We start from the raw sequence: 14,051 nt of genomic DNA, 5'->3' as shown, positions 1-14,051 counted from the left end.
TCGCTGCATATAGTCAGATGGCAGAAACAGCTGTTCATAAACATCAAAGAAATGAAGAATAAAAACGTTCAGCTCAGTTTTATTCAGACAGCGTCAAATCGCAGCAACAGCTGATTGAAGGTGCTTCGTATTGTGAGGTAGAGACCCTGCAGACGAGGAAGATATCTGCCAGATGCCTCTCTGTCTGACAGCTGTATTGTATTATAGAGGGTGATAGCATTATCCATGATGGATAACAGTGATGTCCAATCACGGAGCCAGGCTTCCCGGTCAGTTTGTTAAACCCCACAGGATGCAGGCGAAGTGGTGATGGGTCTCAAACTATTACTCTGCAGCATAAAATGTATTTTCTGTTGTTTGTCAGTCTGATTTCTGTGGGTTTGAACATTATTAAGGACAGAACTTATGACTAATCATTGGTCAAACAACCTGAAGGTTAATTGTAAAAGGCATTAAAAACAGGGTTTGGCTGATTTTAAGAACAATCTTTTCTTAACTGAAGATCAGAGTTTAAAGTAGTGGAAACAGAAACACTCCAGGCTAAATGTCGTGCTGTGTTCAGATTTTGTTTAAGCCAAGCGGCCAAATCAGTGAAGTGTCTGTAATTACTCTCCATTTTCAAAGGTGTGGATGAAATCAGGAGAAAAGGAAAACATCTTGTTGATGTAGATGTAGAGCGAACTCTAACAAACAAGCCGCGCCCGGCTGTCGAGTTATTGGTTACAAGCTCTCGCTGTGCAATCAAACACAGAACAAGTGGAGACCAAAACACTGAATTCAGGAGAAAATATTTCAGCCACAAATGTAGAAATGTTTCCCATTAAACACACGCATACAGTATAAGACCAAGGAAATGAGTTTGGCTGCACGCGTGCCGGTTCACGGCAGAGTGGTTTTGGCTGCAGAGAAATGAAATGTCTGACAGACATGACGCAAGCTGAGAAATTAAATCCAGGCAGATGGTATTTAAATCTTAGCAATCCTAATGGAAGATAACAAGATGGGATGAAAATGGACAGGGGGGGGGATCGGGGCAGAGAATGGACGGTGATTTAGAGAGTGGTGGACGGGTCGCTGAAGGGATTTTAAAAAGCTGTGAAATGAGGAAGGAGTGAGAGAGAGAGGGCAGAGAGGGGTTTAAAAAAGAATTGGAAGAGATAAAGAGATGAGGGAAGAGGGGGTCCTATGAAGAATTAATGAAGCTGGAAAGCAGAGAATATAAGAAAGAGGCATGAAAAGTGTCACCGAGGGATTAAATAAAGGCTGTAATCAGGGAGATCATGCACAGCATTAGTCTTAGGACCTGCACAGGTTCAGGTGTGTGTCTGGGACGTGGTTTTTACCTAACACGGCATCCCGCTGCCTCCAGCATCATTCTGAGGGGATGAGTGTTTCCCATGGCGTGCAGCATCTCTGCCGTAGGGACAATATGATGCTGGAGGGCTGGGCTGGGCTTCAAACTGAGACCAAAAACCAGTCCATGCTTCATCGTCCAGGCCTGAGCAGGCGGGAAGTGGTTAGGCCTGACCTCAGGATAGAGGATGTCTTAGTTATTTCTGGATCTTTGGGAAGAGTTCAATTCAAAAATATATTTTCACACAGCTGGAAGATGAGCCTGGTATCAAACGGTAGGTGAAATGAGACCATATGCTATCATTTGTTCTGAGCAGCTGCCTCAGTGATCCAACTCTTGAAAGTTTACCCAAAATGCACTAAAGGTTTGTTTTTTCCAGAAAGCAGATCAAACCTGCAGGGTGCCAGTGCTTTGTTCCTGTTCCCTTACAACATTATATGATATATCCCATGATACTAATGCGCTGAGATATTTATAGACAAAAAACTGACAGAAAAATGTTGATTTGTTGCCCATGTGTACACACAAAAGTTTCTAACAGCATTTGTTTCAGTGGGCTCATTGTGTAACCGTTTCATACTGAAAGACGGTCTGTATTTCACAGCCGTGCAGCCTGATATCACAAGATTGTGTTGAACCACCTCAGGCAGATGTCTGTGCACCTCTGCTAACGTGCCGCTGCTAACACAGAACACGGAACAGAGAGAAATTAAAGGAATGTGAACGTAAAAGAAAATTAGAATGGCTGATGGACGTGTGTGTAGTTAAACTAGGATATTAAATGTGAGATGCCATTGCTAAAAAATGCTGAAAAGAGAAATGAAGAAAGTTATAGACGTGCGGATAAATTAACACAGCATTAGAAAGAAGAGCAGAGAGGATTTTAAAAAGTAAAAAACAAATAGAAAATTAAAACCAATGAGGAGGAGAGTCCATAGAGCAGGGAAGGGGGTGGGCGAAGAGGTGGGGCAGAGCTGAGAGATGGTACTGAGAAAGGGGCTGGAGCAGGAAACGGTGTCCAGGAATGGAGATGGAACTGGAAAACAAGGTGATGAAGGCAAGATGCCTCTGGTGACCAGATGGGATTGTGGAGGAGGTAGAGGACCAGTGGCCAAGGAGGCAGAGCCTACCTGGTAGCCTAAGAGGGGGAAAGGCAACAGTGGAGACGGAGGCCTCGCAGGCGATAGTGAAGGAGATGGGACCCCTCGGGAAGCTTAGTCGATGGCAGCCAGTGGTCTGGTCCAGATGGGGCCCATCCCAAGCAATATGTTAAGGCTGCACAGGGCTCCTGGCCTTTGGATTTGGCAGTGCTAGTTCAGGCAAGAACAGGATCTGGTGGCTCAGGGTTGTGAAGTGCAGGGAAGCTGACCTGTAATTAGCTCAGGTTCAGGGAGAAGCACGTCTAAAGGAGCAGGCGGTATCCCCCAAGTCCCTGGTGAGGCCCCTGGTGGCCTGAGTCATCCCTGGGTGGAGAGACAGACTGGGTCTTTGCGACCTTCATCCTAAAGACAGGAATGAAGGTGTCAACCAAGGAGAACTGATGTGCAGCTGGCTAGAGTGCCGAACATTGATGTCTCCATCAAACGTGACTGCAGAGGCGGTGATTAACAGCGTCTACAGGGACCGTGCTTCCTCTTAGGAGTGGGTGATGATTTGGAGGATATCGTATGCATTGCAGCAGTCGAATGGCTCCAAACTTACCTGAGGATGTGGTGCCCAGGAGCCATGGGACCCCAGGACCACAACGTGCCGCATATGGGCAGGCGAGTTTGCCTGAAGATGGGCTCACGCTCAGGGGTGAGCCATGGCTTCAGTTCAACGGTCCTCTTTAAAAAGGAGAGAGCCATCTGCCGCCATTCAAAAGTCTTACTGAGCGCTGGGTCCATTGCTGGTTGTATCATTCTGACAAGAGTCACAGGAGCCAGAACCCATAAGCAAGGCACTGAGGGGTCCTGGCTCCTGTGAGGATAAAGTCCAGAACATCCAAACCAGAGGCAGATAGAGAGTCACACAACAACGAACACAGAGAAACCGGAACTTGGAACTAAAGGCTCGTTGTTAAGGAAAAATGCTAAAGAAAATCCAAGGAGTTAACAATATAAGCATCAGTCAAGAGGAATACTTTTACAAGTCCCCAAACTCAAAAACCCTCAGTCCAAGATCCAGGACCATGACAAGAACGTCTGTGATGATGGACAGATGGAAGAGTTGAGGATGGAGGACAAATATAATCCAGAGAGAACTATTAGAACTTGTTTATGGATGTGAAACCTTCTACTGCAATTTGTTTTAAAATGTGGCTAAAAATGTAGCGTAGAAATTCAGCTTCATGAAACACATCAGGGAGGGATTTAAAAAACCATCTCCTTCACTCAGTCTCTCTCAGATGGCTTTACACTGAGCATCAGGACAAACAGGAAGAACAACAAACATTCATCTCCAAAGAAAAACCTCCTGGTTTAAGGAACATGTGTCCAAAATAACCAACCAGGATCAAAACCGTTGGTGCCTTACCCCATTTCTGCTTCACGAACCACTTTCTGCATGCAGAGCTGGCTGTCAATTACCAGCTCAGCATGCGAGAGCGCGCACAGAAGGAGGAAAAGAGGCAGCGAAGGCTTCTGTAAGAGATTTTTGATGATATAAATAAATATGTGTTCCTGCAGAGGAGGGATTGGAGTGATTTCATTCAGACCACGTTCATCTGATGGGCAGCCCAGACAAGACGGCGCTCTGTTATTTACATTTCACATGCAACGAGGCTCCGAGTGCAGCTCGGCCTTAATTGATTGAACCAATCGTATTAGGACCAGGTGATTTGGACTGCTATTTATTGCCTGAGTTAATTAAAGTCGGAGAGGGAGAGTCATACAGAACGAGGGGACAGAGGGAGATTTGGTAAAGGATGGAGGAGCAATACAGAGAGAAAAGGAGGATTTAAGCTGCCATACGCAGAGATAGTATGTAATGAGAAAAGGGGGAGAAAGTTGGGAAGAGCTGCTGAAAAGAGGAGATGCAATTAAAAAGTGAGTGAATGAGTGAAGCCTTTCTAACAGCAGTTTAGGAGGTGGAAGAGTTGTGAAGTTCAGGGCTGGATGGGTGAGCTGGAAACACTCCTGAGACTGTCCTGGACTTTCATTCAAAGAGCATCTGATGATCTATACGACGCTGGTTCTTCAGCTGCAGTCAGATTCAATACAAATGACAGATAATTACTTCCTGACATAATGTTGTCATGAGCTGATGTAAAAGCTTTTCTAACCAGTTAAAAGTATTTAGTCTTGTGAAAAATAAAATATTTGAACTTGTTTCCTGAACACTTCTTCTTCTCATTAATAAAAGACAAAGATGGCAGCTCACCTACCAACTGTACAAAACACAACAGAGTCGCCACCAACTGTGCCCAGTGATAATCAGAGTCTGACTTCACCAAAGAGGGCAGCAGGCAGGGGCTGCCGAGGGGCGAGCAGGTGTAGTAAGAACTGCTCAGATATGTTCGGGCCATTAAAGAAAACAGAGCGAAACAGCACAGAAATCTGCCACCGCCACACGGTCTGGTTCAGGAGGTAGATCAGGTCATCTCCTAATCAGAAGACTGATGGTTTGATCTCTGGCTGCACCAGAGTGCACGCCACATATCCTAAAGCAAGATGCTGACCCCAAGTTGCTCTCTGATGCATCCATCGGGGTATAAATGTGCTTGAGTCTTAGATAAAAAAAGCATAGAAAAAGTGCTTGTATGAAAAAATAATAAGTAAATAAATACATTGAAATTGTATGAATGCGTGTGCATGGGGTGAATAAGGTAAGCTGTATAAAGTGTTTTGTGTGCTCAGGTAGAAAAGAACATTTACCGTCCCTGGATGTAATTCAGGCGTTTGCAGAAACCTTTTGTTTGTTGTCCACAGGTGGCTGTGAGTCACAAACTTTCCTTTTCTTGAATAAATACCTGCAGCTTTGCATGCAGGGAAAAAAACCATTAGCACATTTCCACAGTGGATCGGTCAGGATCTGACAGTAAAGAAAGTTTGGTGGTCGTCTGTGACGGGTGGACTCCTCACTTACAGGACAGACTTGTTTGTAATGAACGCTGCTCTATCAGGATAAATCCTGCCCTCGCACCTGAGCTGTCAGATTTACTCGCTCCTTTACTGATCTACACGGTGTTTTGCAGCTTCTGTTTGATTTGAACTGAATTGTCTGCGTCTGGCTCAAGAGTTTTGCACAGTGTGGTGTTTTAGACAACACGTGGTCTGCTGCCTTGACAGAATTCAGCTATTTCCGAATAAGCCTGCCAGAGTCGCCCCGGGCTGCTTCTTAATTTCCACCTGAAAGAACATCATCAGATTTTGTCAGAAGCAGCTGCAGAAGTGTAAGAGCAGAGTGGAGACCCCGGGCCCGATGAATTCACTATAAGGCTGGGTGAATATGGAAATACAATAACTCTGGGTAAGATGGAATAACAAGTTATAGCAACAAGTCAGTGATATTACTGGACCTGTTCCAAAAACCTCAGCTGCATCTGATGCAAGAGAGGAGCTAAAGAGTGCAGCATCGATTTTAGTCATAGTTGTACCAGGTAGCGTTATCGGCGCATGTGCTACATGCAGGCTTCACAGATGGAGATGACTTGTGTTATTCTAACAGATATGGTCTGGTTCTGGAGTGCAAACTGTCAAGATTTTCACCCCACACGAGCTCTATATGTTTTACTTTCATTTATTTAAAGGAGACCTGAGGCACCACCCAGATGCGCTTTAACTTTTTTAATGTGATAACATTCTGATTTCACAACTGAAGTCTCAGCAGAGGACTGGAAATCAGGAGCTTACACTCACATCCACATCAGGCTGGTCAGACTGTGTAAAGCCTGCCAAGTGCAACCATTATAATAACAATATACCAGATATATACAGAAAGCACAGAGCCTAGAGGTGCACTGCTTCACTGTGATTGGCAGAAAGATTAAAATATTTCTGGGAAGTCTTCAAACGCACACATGAGAGCTTCTGGAAAGATGAAGCAAACGCGGACGAACCGCATTCATCGGACGCTGGATGAAACAAATCATCTGAAAGATTAGTCGAGCTTATAAATACGTCAATTAAAAGACAAATAGAAATGTTTTGCTCATTTTGAGTAAAACTGTCTTCAAATCAGCAGTCAGATCAAATCGTGACCTTTACAAAATGTGCAAATCCATCTCAGTGAATAACTTCCTGCAGCTTGTTTTAGAACGACTGCATTTATAGCTTTACATTTGCTTGTTTAACTGTTGCGTGTGATTGCATATGTTTCTAGGATGTATTTCGAGGTTGGAGACCTTGGGAAGGAATCCTATTAGCTTCTCTAGTGGAAACCAGCAGTGATTCAGCTGAACTTTAATTTATTAGCTACAGAATTTCCAGCCTGTGTTTGACAATCTGGGTTACAAGAAGTAATTTTTCCAATGATAATGTAGTAATTCTTTTACAAAATGTGGTTACTGTGTTGAAAAGAAAGCCCACTTTTAAATGTCTGCTGGCTTTTGATGAAATGAAACCAAACCAATCAGAGCGTACGGAACGCGATCTGCTATTATCCCGACGTGAATGCCGCCTATTCATCAAACTTCACAGACCTTGACTGGGAGTAGAGAGCGCTCTGTGTGTGAGTGGGGTGGGGGTGGGGGGTGGAGGCAGAAGTATAAACAGAGAAAGTCAAGGTCAGAGAGGGGAGTCGGTGGCTGAGAGGGGGAGACAGAGACGTTTGACCAGGGCAAATATAGTCTGTGATCTGCATCGGAATTAAAGGAATGACAGACAAGTGTGGAAGTTGTCTTTCCAATCAGTGCTAACCTTTCACAGACTGTAGCACTGAGCTCACAGACATTAAATGCAAATTTTTATTATGAGCATTAAAAAATGTCCAGTAATAGACTTTTTTTTTTTAGTTACATAAATTAGATTAGTTTGGTTTGCTGGTCTGTGCTGCAAAAGAAGCAAATAATACACTTACATGGAGACAGACTGTGCAGAGGTTTGGCACCACCTGGTTGTTTGTACTGGAGCCAGTTTGAAGAGAATAGTTGCAACTCTTAGAGGCAGGACTTCAAGATTAGGAGTGCACAGTGTTCCTTTACAAGCCTGAGACCACAGCAACTAAATTCACGATTAATTTCGCCATGATATGGGGGGTCATCTGAAACAGGAATGACTAGGGCATTTATCACATGGTCCATCCATCCACTCATCATGGTCACAGGGGAAACAGTTCAGGAGACGCCCAGATGCCCGTAGGTGTAGCAGCTCTACTCTGAGCCCTTCCTGATGAAAATCACAATCGTTTTTTTTCTTTCATGAGCTGCCAGCGTTTGCCTCATTGCAGATCTTGGTTGCATTGGACTTGAATATTTTTCTGAAGCTGCTTTAGCCTCAGGTTTTGGTAATTGTCATTTCTTTAACTACTGGAGAGCGAGTTCAGTGCTGTCCTAACGTAACAGTCAGGAGTCTTCTGTTTGCAAATGGCCTCTTACATAAAAACAACTCGGCTCTAAAATTCAGTTTTAAGACACGATTGTAAAAATGTGTGCTATGCAGAAGTGCGTCTCACGTACTGTGCCACTACAGCTGTGACAACGCAATCCACAGATTACCTTTAATGTACTTCAGTAATCATGGCATATCATTTTAATTTCCATCTGTTCATTTTCTAAGTAACTAAATAGATTTTTGGATGTGGAAGTAGTGGTGTGCTGGAGGTGGGTTGCAAAGTGGCTTGCAGAAAGCAGGTTCAAGCCACTGAGGGATCAGCTGATGTGGGTTTATCCACAGAGCTGCAGAGCCAGTCTGAAGTAACACTGTCTCATTTATTCAACACTACAAGTTTCAGTAGTGATTATTTTTATGTGTCGAGCTTCTTTTTATATTGTTAATGACAAGAAACATGTTTAGTGGTTTTTGGTTTTGTTTTTTTTATTCCTTTTAAAGCTCAATTCCTGTTGTTTTTAGTTTTTATCTGACTTGAATCCCAACACTGGGAAGAAACAGAAAATGTATTTTTGGGATTATCAGATGCCGTGAAAAGCTGAGTGAAACTGGAGCTCCAGCTCTGATCTAACTGCCATAACAGCCTCGTCTGTTCCAAAGCTTAACTCCTGAAATCCAGCTCTTTAGAAAGAAATCAATACGAGGACTGAGACGTGGTTAGGAAGGATAAAAAGGTTCATCTCTGATCATTTGTGTTTGCTTACATGTTTTGGTATGCCTATCCAGTGGGCTGCATTCATTCTACGCTCAAAAGCAAACATTAGAAATACTGTTTGTTTAATAAGAACTCTGATTTGTTTTCCTACAGCTCAGATGTTAAAGGGCTCGCGCTGACAGACGGTGGAAGGCAGCTCAGCAGCTGCATGCTGTTCTCCAGGCACACTGGTGGATGTATCCATCGAACGGAAATACCTCGAGTCCTTTAACGACTAAATCCATCTGTTTCTTTTCTCTTAATCTCAGGACCTGGCGGCCTTGGTAGCCAACGGCACGGTGACCAGCAAGCCTCCCGTCACTTTACGGTTGGTCATCCCAGCGAGCCAGTGCGGTTCCCTCATCGGCAAAGGCGGGTCTAAGATCAAGGAGATCAGAGAGGTGAGCCGCTCGACAAGATGAAGTCTCTGTCGTAAAATCGGGCATGAACGTTTTCCACTTTCAAAGAAGACATCAAACCAGATATGAGTTACTGCTGATTAACCTGTTCTGACCTAATGAAAAGCTTTACCGACAGGTTATGTCATCGTTTTTATCTTTAACTCAGTTTCCCTGGGTCTTTACCCGTGTTGTAGTTGTGTCTTATTTTGAAAGAAATATTTACACGTTACCATAGCGACCAGAGAGCATTCTGGCTGTGTGATGTAAAGTTTATCATCACAACAGCTAAATTGCTAACAACTACTGGAAGTTGTGTTACTAAGGTAATAGGCTCCACATCCTCCAACCTGAGAGGGACGACCTGAGAACGGAGGGTTTCGTTGTTACTCAGCTGTCACTCATTCATGAATTAAAATCTTTGGGAGAATTTATCAAGAGCACAGGCGGTGGTGAAAAAAAGCTTTTTAAAAATCACATTTTGGGTAAAAGTCAGAGAGCTTGGCTTTAAAAAAATCTGATCTGACGCTATAGATGCAGGTGTTTTTGTCACAGTTAACATTTAATTATTGTTACATAACGCTATAAAGTAACTGCTGGAATCAGCACCTGGAGTCATTACCAACATGTTTGCAGAGTAGTGAGAGTTGTTTCCTAAAGGAGGAAAAGGTCGCTCGCAAGCTAGTGCTCGATGAACAAGAGTGAAAGACGTAAACAACTTAAATACTGACTCCTGCTTCTGGACAAAAAAAAATACACACTTTATTTTAGATTTTTAAAAATCCATACACACTGTGGGAGCGTAAGTACTGTGCCACCGACACATGAGGCTTACAGGAGCTGCTGGCCATGGAAACCCACTGTAGCCTGCAGTTTCTGTGCTGATGTTCATGCCAGAGAAGGTTTGACTAGGGATGGGTATCATTTAGGTTTTATCCGATACCGGTGCCAAACCGGTACTTTTGAAACGGTGCCGGTGCTTAAACGGTGCTCAAACCGGTGCTTAAAGAATGAAGAACACAAAATTGGTCCCAAAACCTCTCATGTTCAGCTGTTTTTTTTGTAAAAAGATAACAATGTTAGCCTTTTCTGCAGCTATGGGGCATATATGGTATCACTCTTGGCTGGAAGCAATGCTTAAACAATGGAAAAAACACAAACTTTGTCCAAAAACCTCTCATGTTTAGCTGTTTTCCACTTTTTCTTTGGTCATTTTAGCCTTTTTGGCCAGGGTGAAGGGAGCATCTGCCATCAAACAAGAAGACAGCCGCATGTAGCTATGATGATGTTTGTTAGTTCACCTTACATGCATTAATTTAATAACGTGGTTAGCCTACTAAACGTAAATTACACACGAACAACATTAAGCGACTCACCCAGAGAAGAACAGCTGCTGCTGCATCATCATCCGTCATCATTTCTGCTACACTGGCAGGGCTAGGGGCCAGGACTCTCCTCTTCGGGTTCTTGGGGGATGTTGCTAACTCCGGGTCCGATAACAGGCACCACACCCGCAGTAGATGTGCACAGAGTGAGGTCTCGCAGCAAGCTATCAAATACGGCGCATTTCTTGGCTTTTAAAAAAAACGCTATGCGTCGCCAGGTGTTTCATCGGATTCGAGGTGTTACCTCCTTTGACAGTATCACAGTATCAGCTTAAAGCACTTGTTGCAGGCTGCTGAGTTTGCATCTTTTGCTGTGAAGTACAGCCATACATTTGACCGCTTCGTCTTGGGCATCTTTAATCTGTAGCTCTGCTCTAAAAGAACGTACGTACCTGGACCCGCCTACTATCCTCGGAAACGTAAAATGATTGGCTAGAATCTAAAGTGTATCACAGCTCAGGAAAAAAAAAGCACCGAAATAAAGCACCGAAATGTGCGCTGCTTTTTGGTCTGGTTACTACCGTTTATGTCAGAACTGGTGCCATCATGGCACCGGATACCGGTACCCATCGCTAGGTTTGACTCTCCAAGTCAACATAAGCGTGTCCTGTAGTGAGATGAAGGGCTTGGTTGGTGCCTCACGTCAGGTCCGGTGTCATTTACATGAACTGTGAAGCGTCTGACGACGCAGAACAGAGCCATGAACCTTTTGTGGCTGCAGCTCAGGTGGAGCAGGTCAGCTGCAGTCAGGAGGTTGGTGGTTCTGTCCCTGTCTGCTGCAGTCTGATTGGCTAATATCCTTTGGCAAGATACTCCTGAAATTCAGATAAATTATCTCCAATGAAATGGTGAATGACTGAAAGTTGCTCGTGGTGCTCTACTCACAGAACGCTATTTTATTCTAATCAAAACTTGTGAAGATACAAAAAACAAAACTACATATGATGATAAAGATATCCTTAACAAAAATATTTACCCAGTAAAATTTTGCATTTTTGAGCTCTAAAAGCCCCGTTCAGTCTGTCACCCATGACCCCAGATGTCAGAGAGAGGGAGCTGTTGAGTCTTGTCCTGTTTAATTTAGGATATAAACCCAGCACCGGCGTGGAACTGACTCGCTGTCTCTAATAGTCTGTTTGAGATTTAACCAGCAGAAAGTTAATCTGCATTTTACTGAGCAGAAGCTGTTTGGGCTTGTCTGACAGAGCAGACCCTGTTTGTAACAGGCTTTAATGGGCAGCTCTGTTTACAACCTGGGCACAGTGGAGAGAATGCAAATGAATGTTATTTTAGTATACCGTGACTGGCTTCTGTACAAGTTTGACTCAAAGGTCATAAACATCAGTCCAGCAGACAGGAAGACTCACACATGAGCTCCCATATTTAGATACTAACTTTGACCCCGACTGGATGCTTGTCAGACTGAAACCTTGTGGAATAAATCAAAAGTGTTCGTGGACAAAAGCAGGTCACCAAAGTTTTCTTTTTGATATGTAAAATACAAGGACCAGGCAATAATGTGAACACATACACAGTGTGAAACAAGACCTTGAAAACTTCACAAAGGCTTCAGCGTGAATGTTGGGTCGCACATCTGACAGCATCCACCGCAGCATGAGCCAGCTAATTACGGGAAATGGTAAATGGCCTGCTTTACTAGGTCTGAATTCCACAAGCGCTGAAACTTTTATTCATTTTCCTCTGGCTTTCTTACTAAATATCCTGAAACTACCACTTTGAATATTCTTTGCTTAACTTTGAGTGTGAACTTCATGTCTATTAATATACACTCTGACACGTGACCTTCTGAGTTGTCAGAAAACACTTTTCGGTGCCTCATGTGCAACTTTTAGCATCTGACAGCATTCTCTCTGCTTATATTTTTAGGGTACAGAATCACTGCTGTGTGTGTTTCTTTGTGTGTACAGACAACAGGTGCGCAGGTTCAGGTAGCAGGTGACCTCCTCCCCAACTCCACAGAGAGAGAAGTGACGATATCAGGGAGCCAGGACGCCATCATCCAGTGTGTTAAACTCATCTGCACTGTAATCCTCGAGGTACGTGAGTGAGGCCAAACAGGAAAATTACAGAGTGAAATTAACGAGAAAGTACTGTAGAAAATGTTCAAATGCCTGGTTTCCACAAAGCTGTGAAGTTTGGGGCTGAAAACCAGAGCCTGTGTGGAAACTCCAACAGCTGCAGTTCCGCTAAAGGCCACTTGAGGGTGGCGCCAGCAGTGAGTCAGTCCCCATAGACTCCCGTGTTAAAACTTTACAGCAGAAATAAACATGTTTACAACCTGGTACAAAAACCATTTTGGTCTCTATGGAGATTTTCCCTCTTCATTACATCATTAGGGGCGTGGCCTCTCTGACTAAGAGGTGAATGGCGACACAGGCGGTCATAGCTGCTAGCTGTCTGCTAGGCTTCACCTCAACTAACTGGAGTCAGCGAACGTGTTTGTGGAGCCTTTTAGAGGATTTTTATTGTAATTATCTGACCAATGATATGGCTGCTATGGGGCTAGTTGTATTAAAAGATCGTCCAAAAAGTCTGACCTCCTTCTAGGATTTTATATTTTTACTTGGTGTCTGTGTTTGTGTGAGGGAAGCATGCAGTCTATTGATGTTGCTTGCTAACCTGATGACTTAGCAGACCCTAAAAAACCTTTTATCTGCAGAGAAATGAAATGCAAGGTGTGAAAAAAGCAAGGCGTTAAAGGTGTTTGAGGCAGTGATGAACCTTCTGGCTCCATTAAAAATGATATTACGTTAGCTAAAATGCTAACATTGAGGTTTTAAAATACTAGTTGGTGACATCAGAGTGTCTCCATTCTTTGCATACAGTCTGTGGCTGATGCTCTGCAGGTTCATCACTGCCTCAAACACCTTTAACGCTGCTATTTCAGCATTCCTGTTTTCACACATTGCAGCTGCTTTGGTGCACATTTCTCCTCGGTGCAATTTTTTGTTTTTTTGGATGTGTGCATTATCTGGTGGGTGGTTGCTATGACAACAGCCTTATGTGCCTTCATCCTTTTATAAGCTAACTTTTACACCTTAATAATTAGTCAAAAAGTCTGACATCATCTTACGTGATTAGTTCAAGGCTTTCTCTTCGTATCGGTATTTCTAGATTTGTCATTTTGTGACACGAGCATCATCGCCATCCTTCCCTGATCTATTATTACCATCACACTCGTGACACTCAAGACACAAAGCTTTTTTCTTCATCTGATGCAACCTGATGCTAATTTTGAAATGACAGAGCTGCAGGAGTGATTCTTTTAAAAATTCATGCAGCGGCTCTGTAATGATGCACACTCGTCTGCGCTTTATTACCACTACATTACATTTTTGTGAGATTTCGTGCTCCTTTCCAATAATCTTCAAAATGGAAACAGTAAAATTTATAATTCATGATTGTATTATAATTAATCAGAGACTGCAGTCATTAAGGAGAGCATGTCTCGGGGATTAGAAGCAGAAACAGAGAAATCAAAGGCTTCAGGAGCTCATTGGTATTCCAAGCACCTTAATCTGCGATGAGAAAGGAGGAGCGGAAAAGAAATAAAAATGCTGACCTTAGTTAAACTTCATTCACTTTCAAGTGCTGGTACTTACTGTCAATGTGAAGTTCCATGCCTCCATTCACACTTTGTTTGATCTCAGTAAGAAATCTTTTGATGTACTT

The 14,051-nt window shown here is 43.3% G+C and overlaps 1 protein-coding gene across 5 annotated transcripts in view; it reads left to right on the top strand.

Annotated features, from left to right (window-relative positions):
- pcbp4 (poly(rC) binding protein 4) overlaps positions 1–14,051 on the top strand; it is a 197,193-nt gene that overhangs the window by 129,687 nt on the left and 53,455 nt on the right. For all 5 annotated transcript variants that reach the window (XM_084929653.1, XM_084929652.1, XM_084929651.1 and 2 more), the window contains 2 exons: positions 8,845–8,976; positions 12,287–12,415. In XM_084929653.1, coding sequence (XP_084785779.1) covers positions 8,845–8,976; positions 12,287–12,415 — 261 coding nt within the window. The remainder of the gene's footprint in view (positions 1–8,844; positions 8,977–12,286; positions 12,416–14,051) is intronic.

This window comes from Perissodus microlepis, chromosome 5 (assembly GCF_051167445.1).
Source record: "Perissodus microlepis isolate ML-2025 ecotype Zambia chromosome 5, ASM5116744v1, whole genome shotgun sequence".
In the NCBI taxonomy this organism is placed as follows: domain Eukaryota; kingdom Metazoa; phylum Chordata; class Actinopteri; order Cichliformes; family Cichlidae; genus Perissodus; species Perissodus microlepis.
This window is presented reverse-complemented; position numbering and strand designations above follow the sequence as displayed.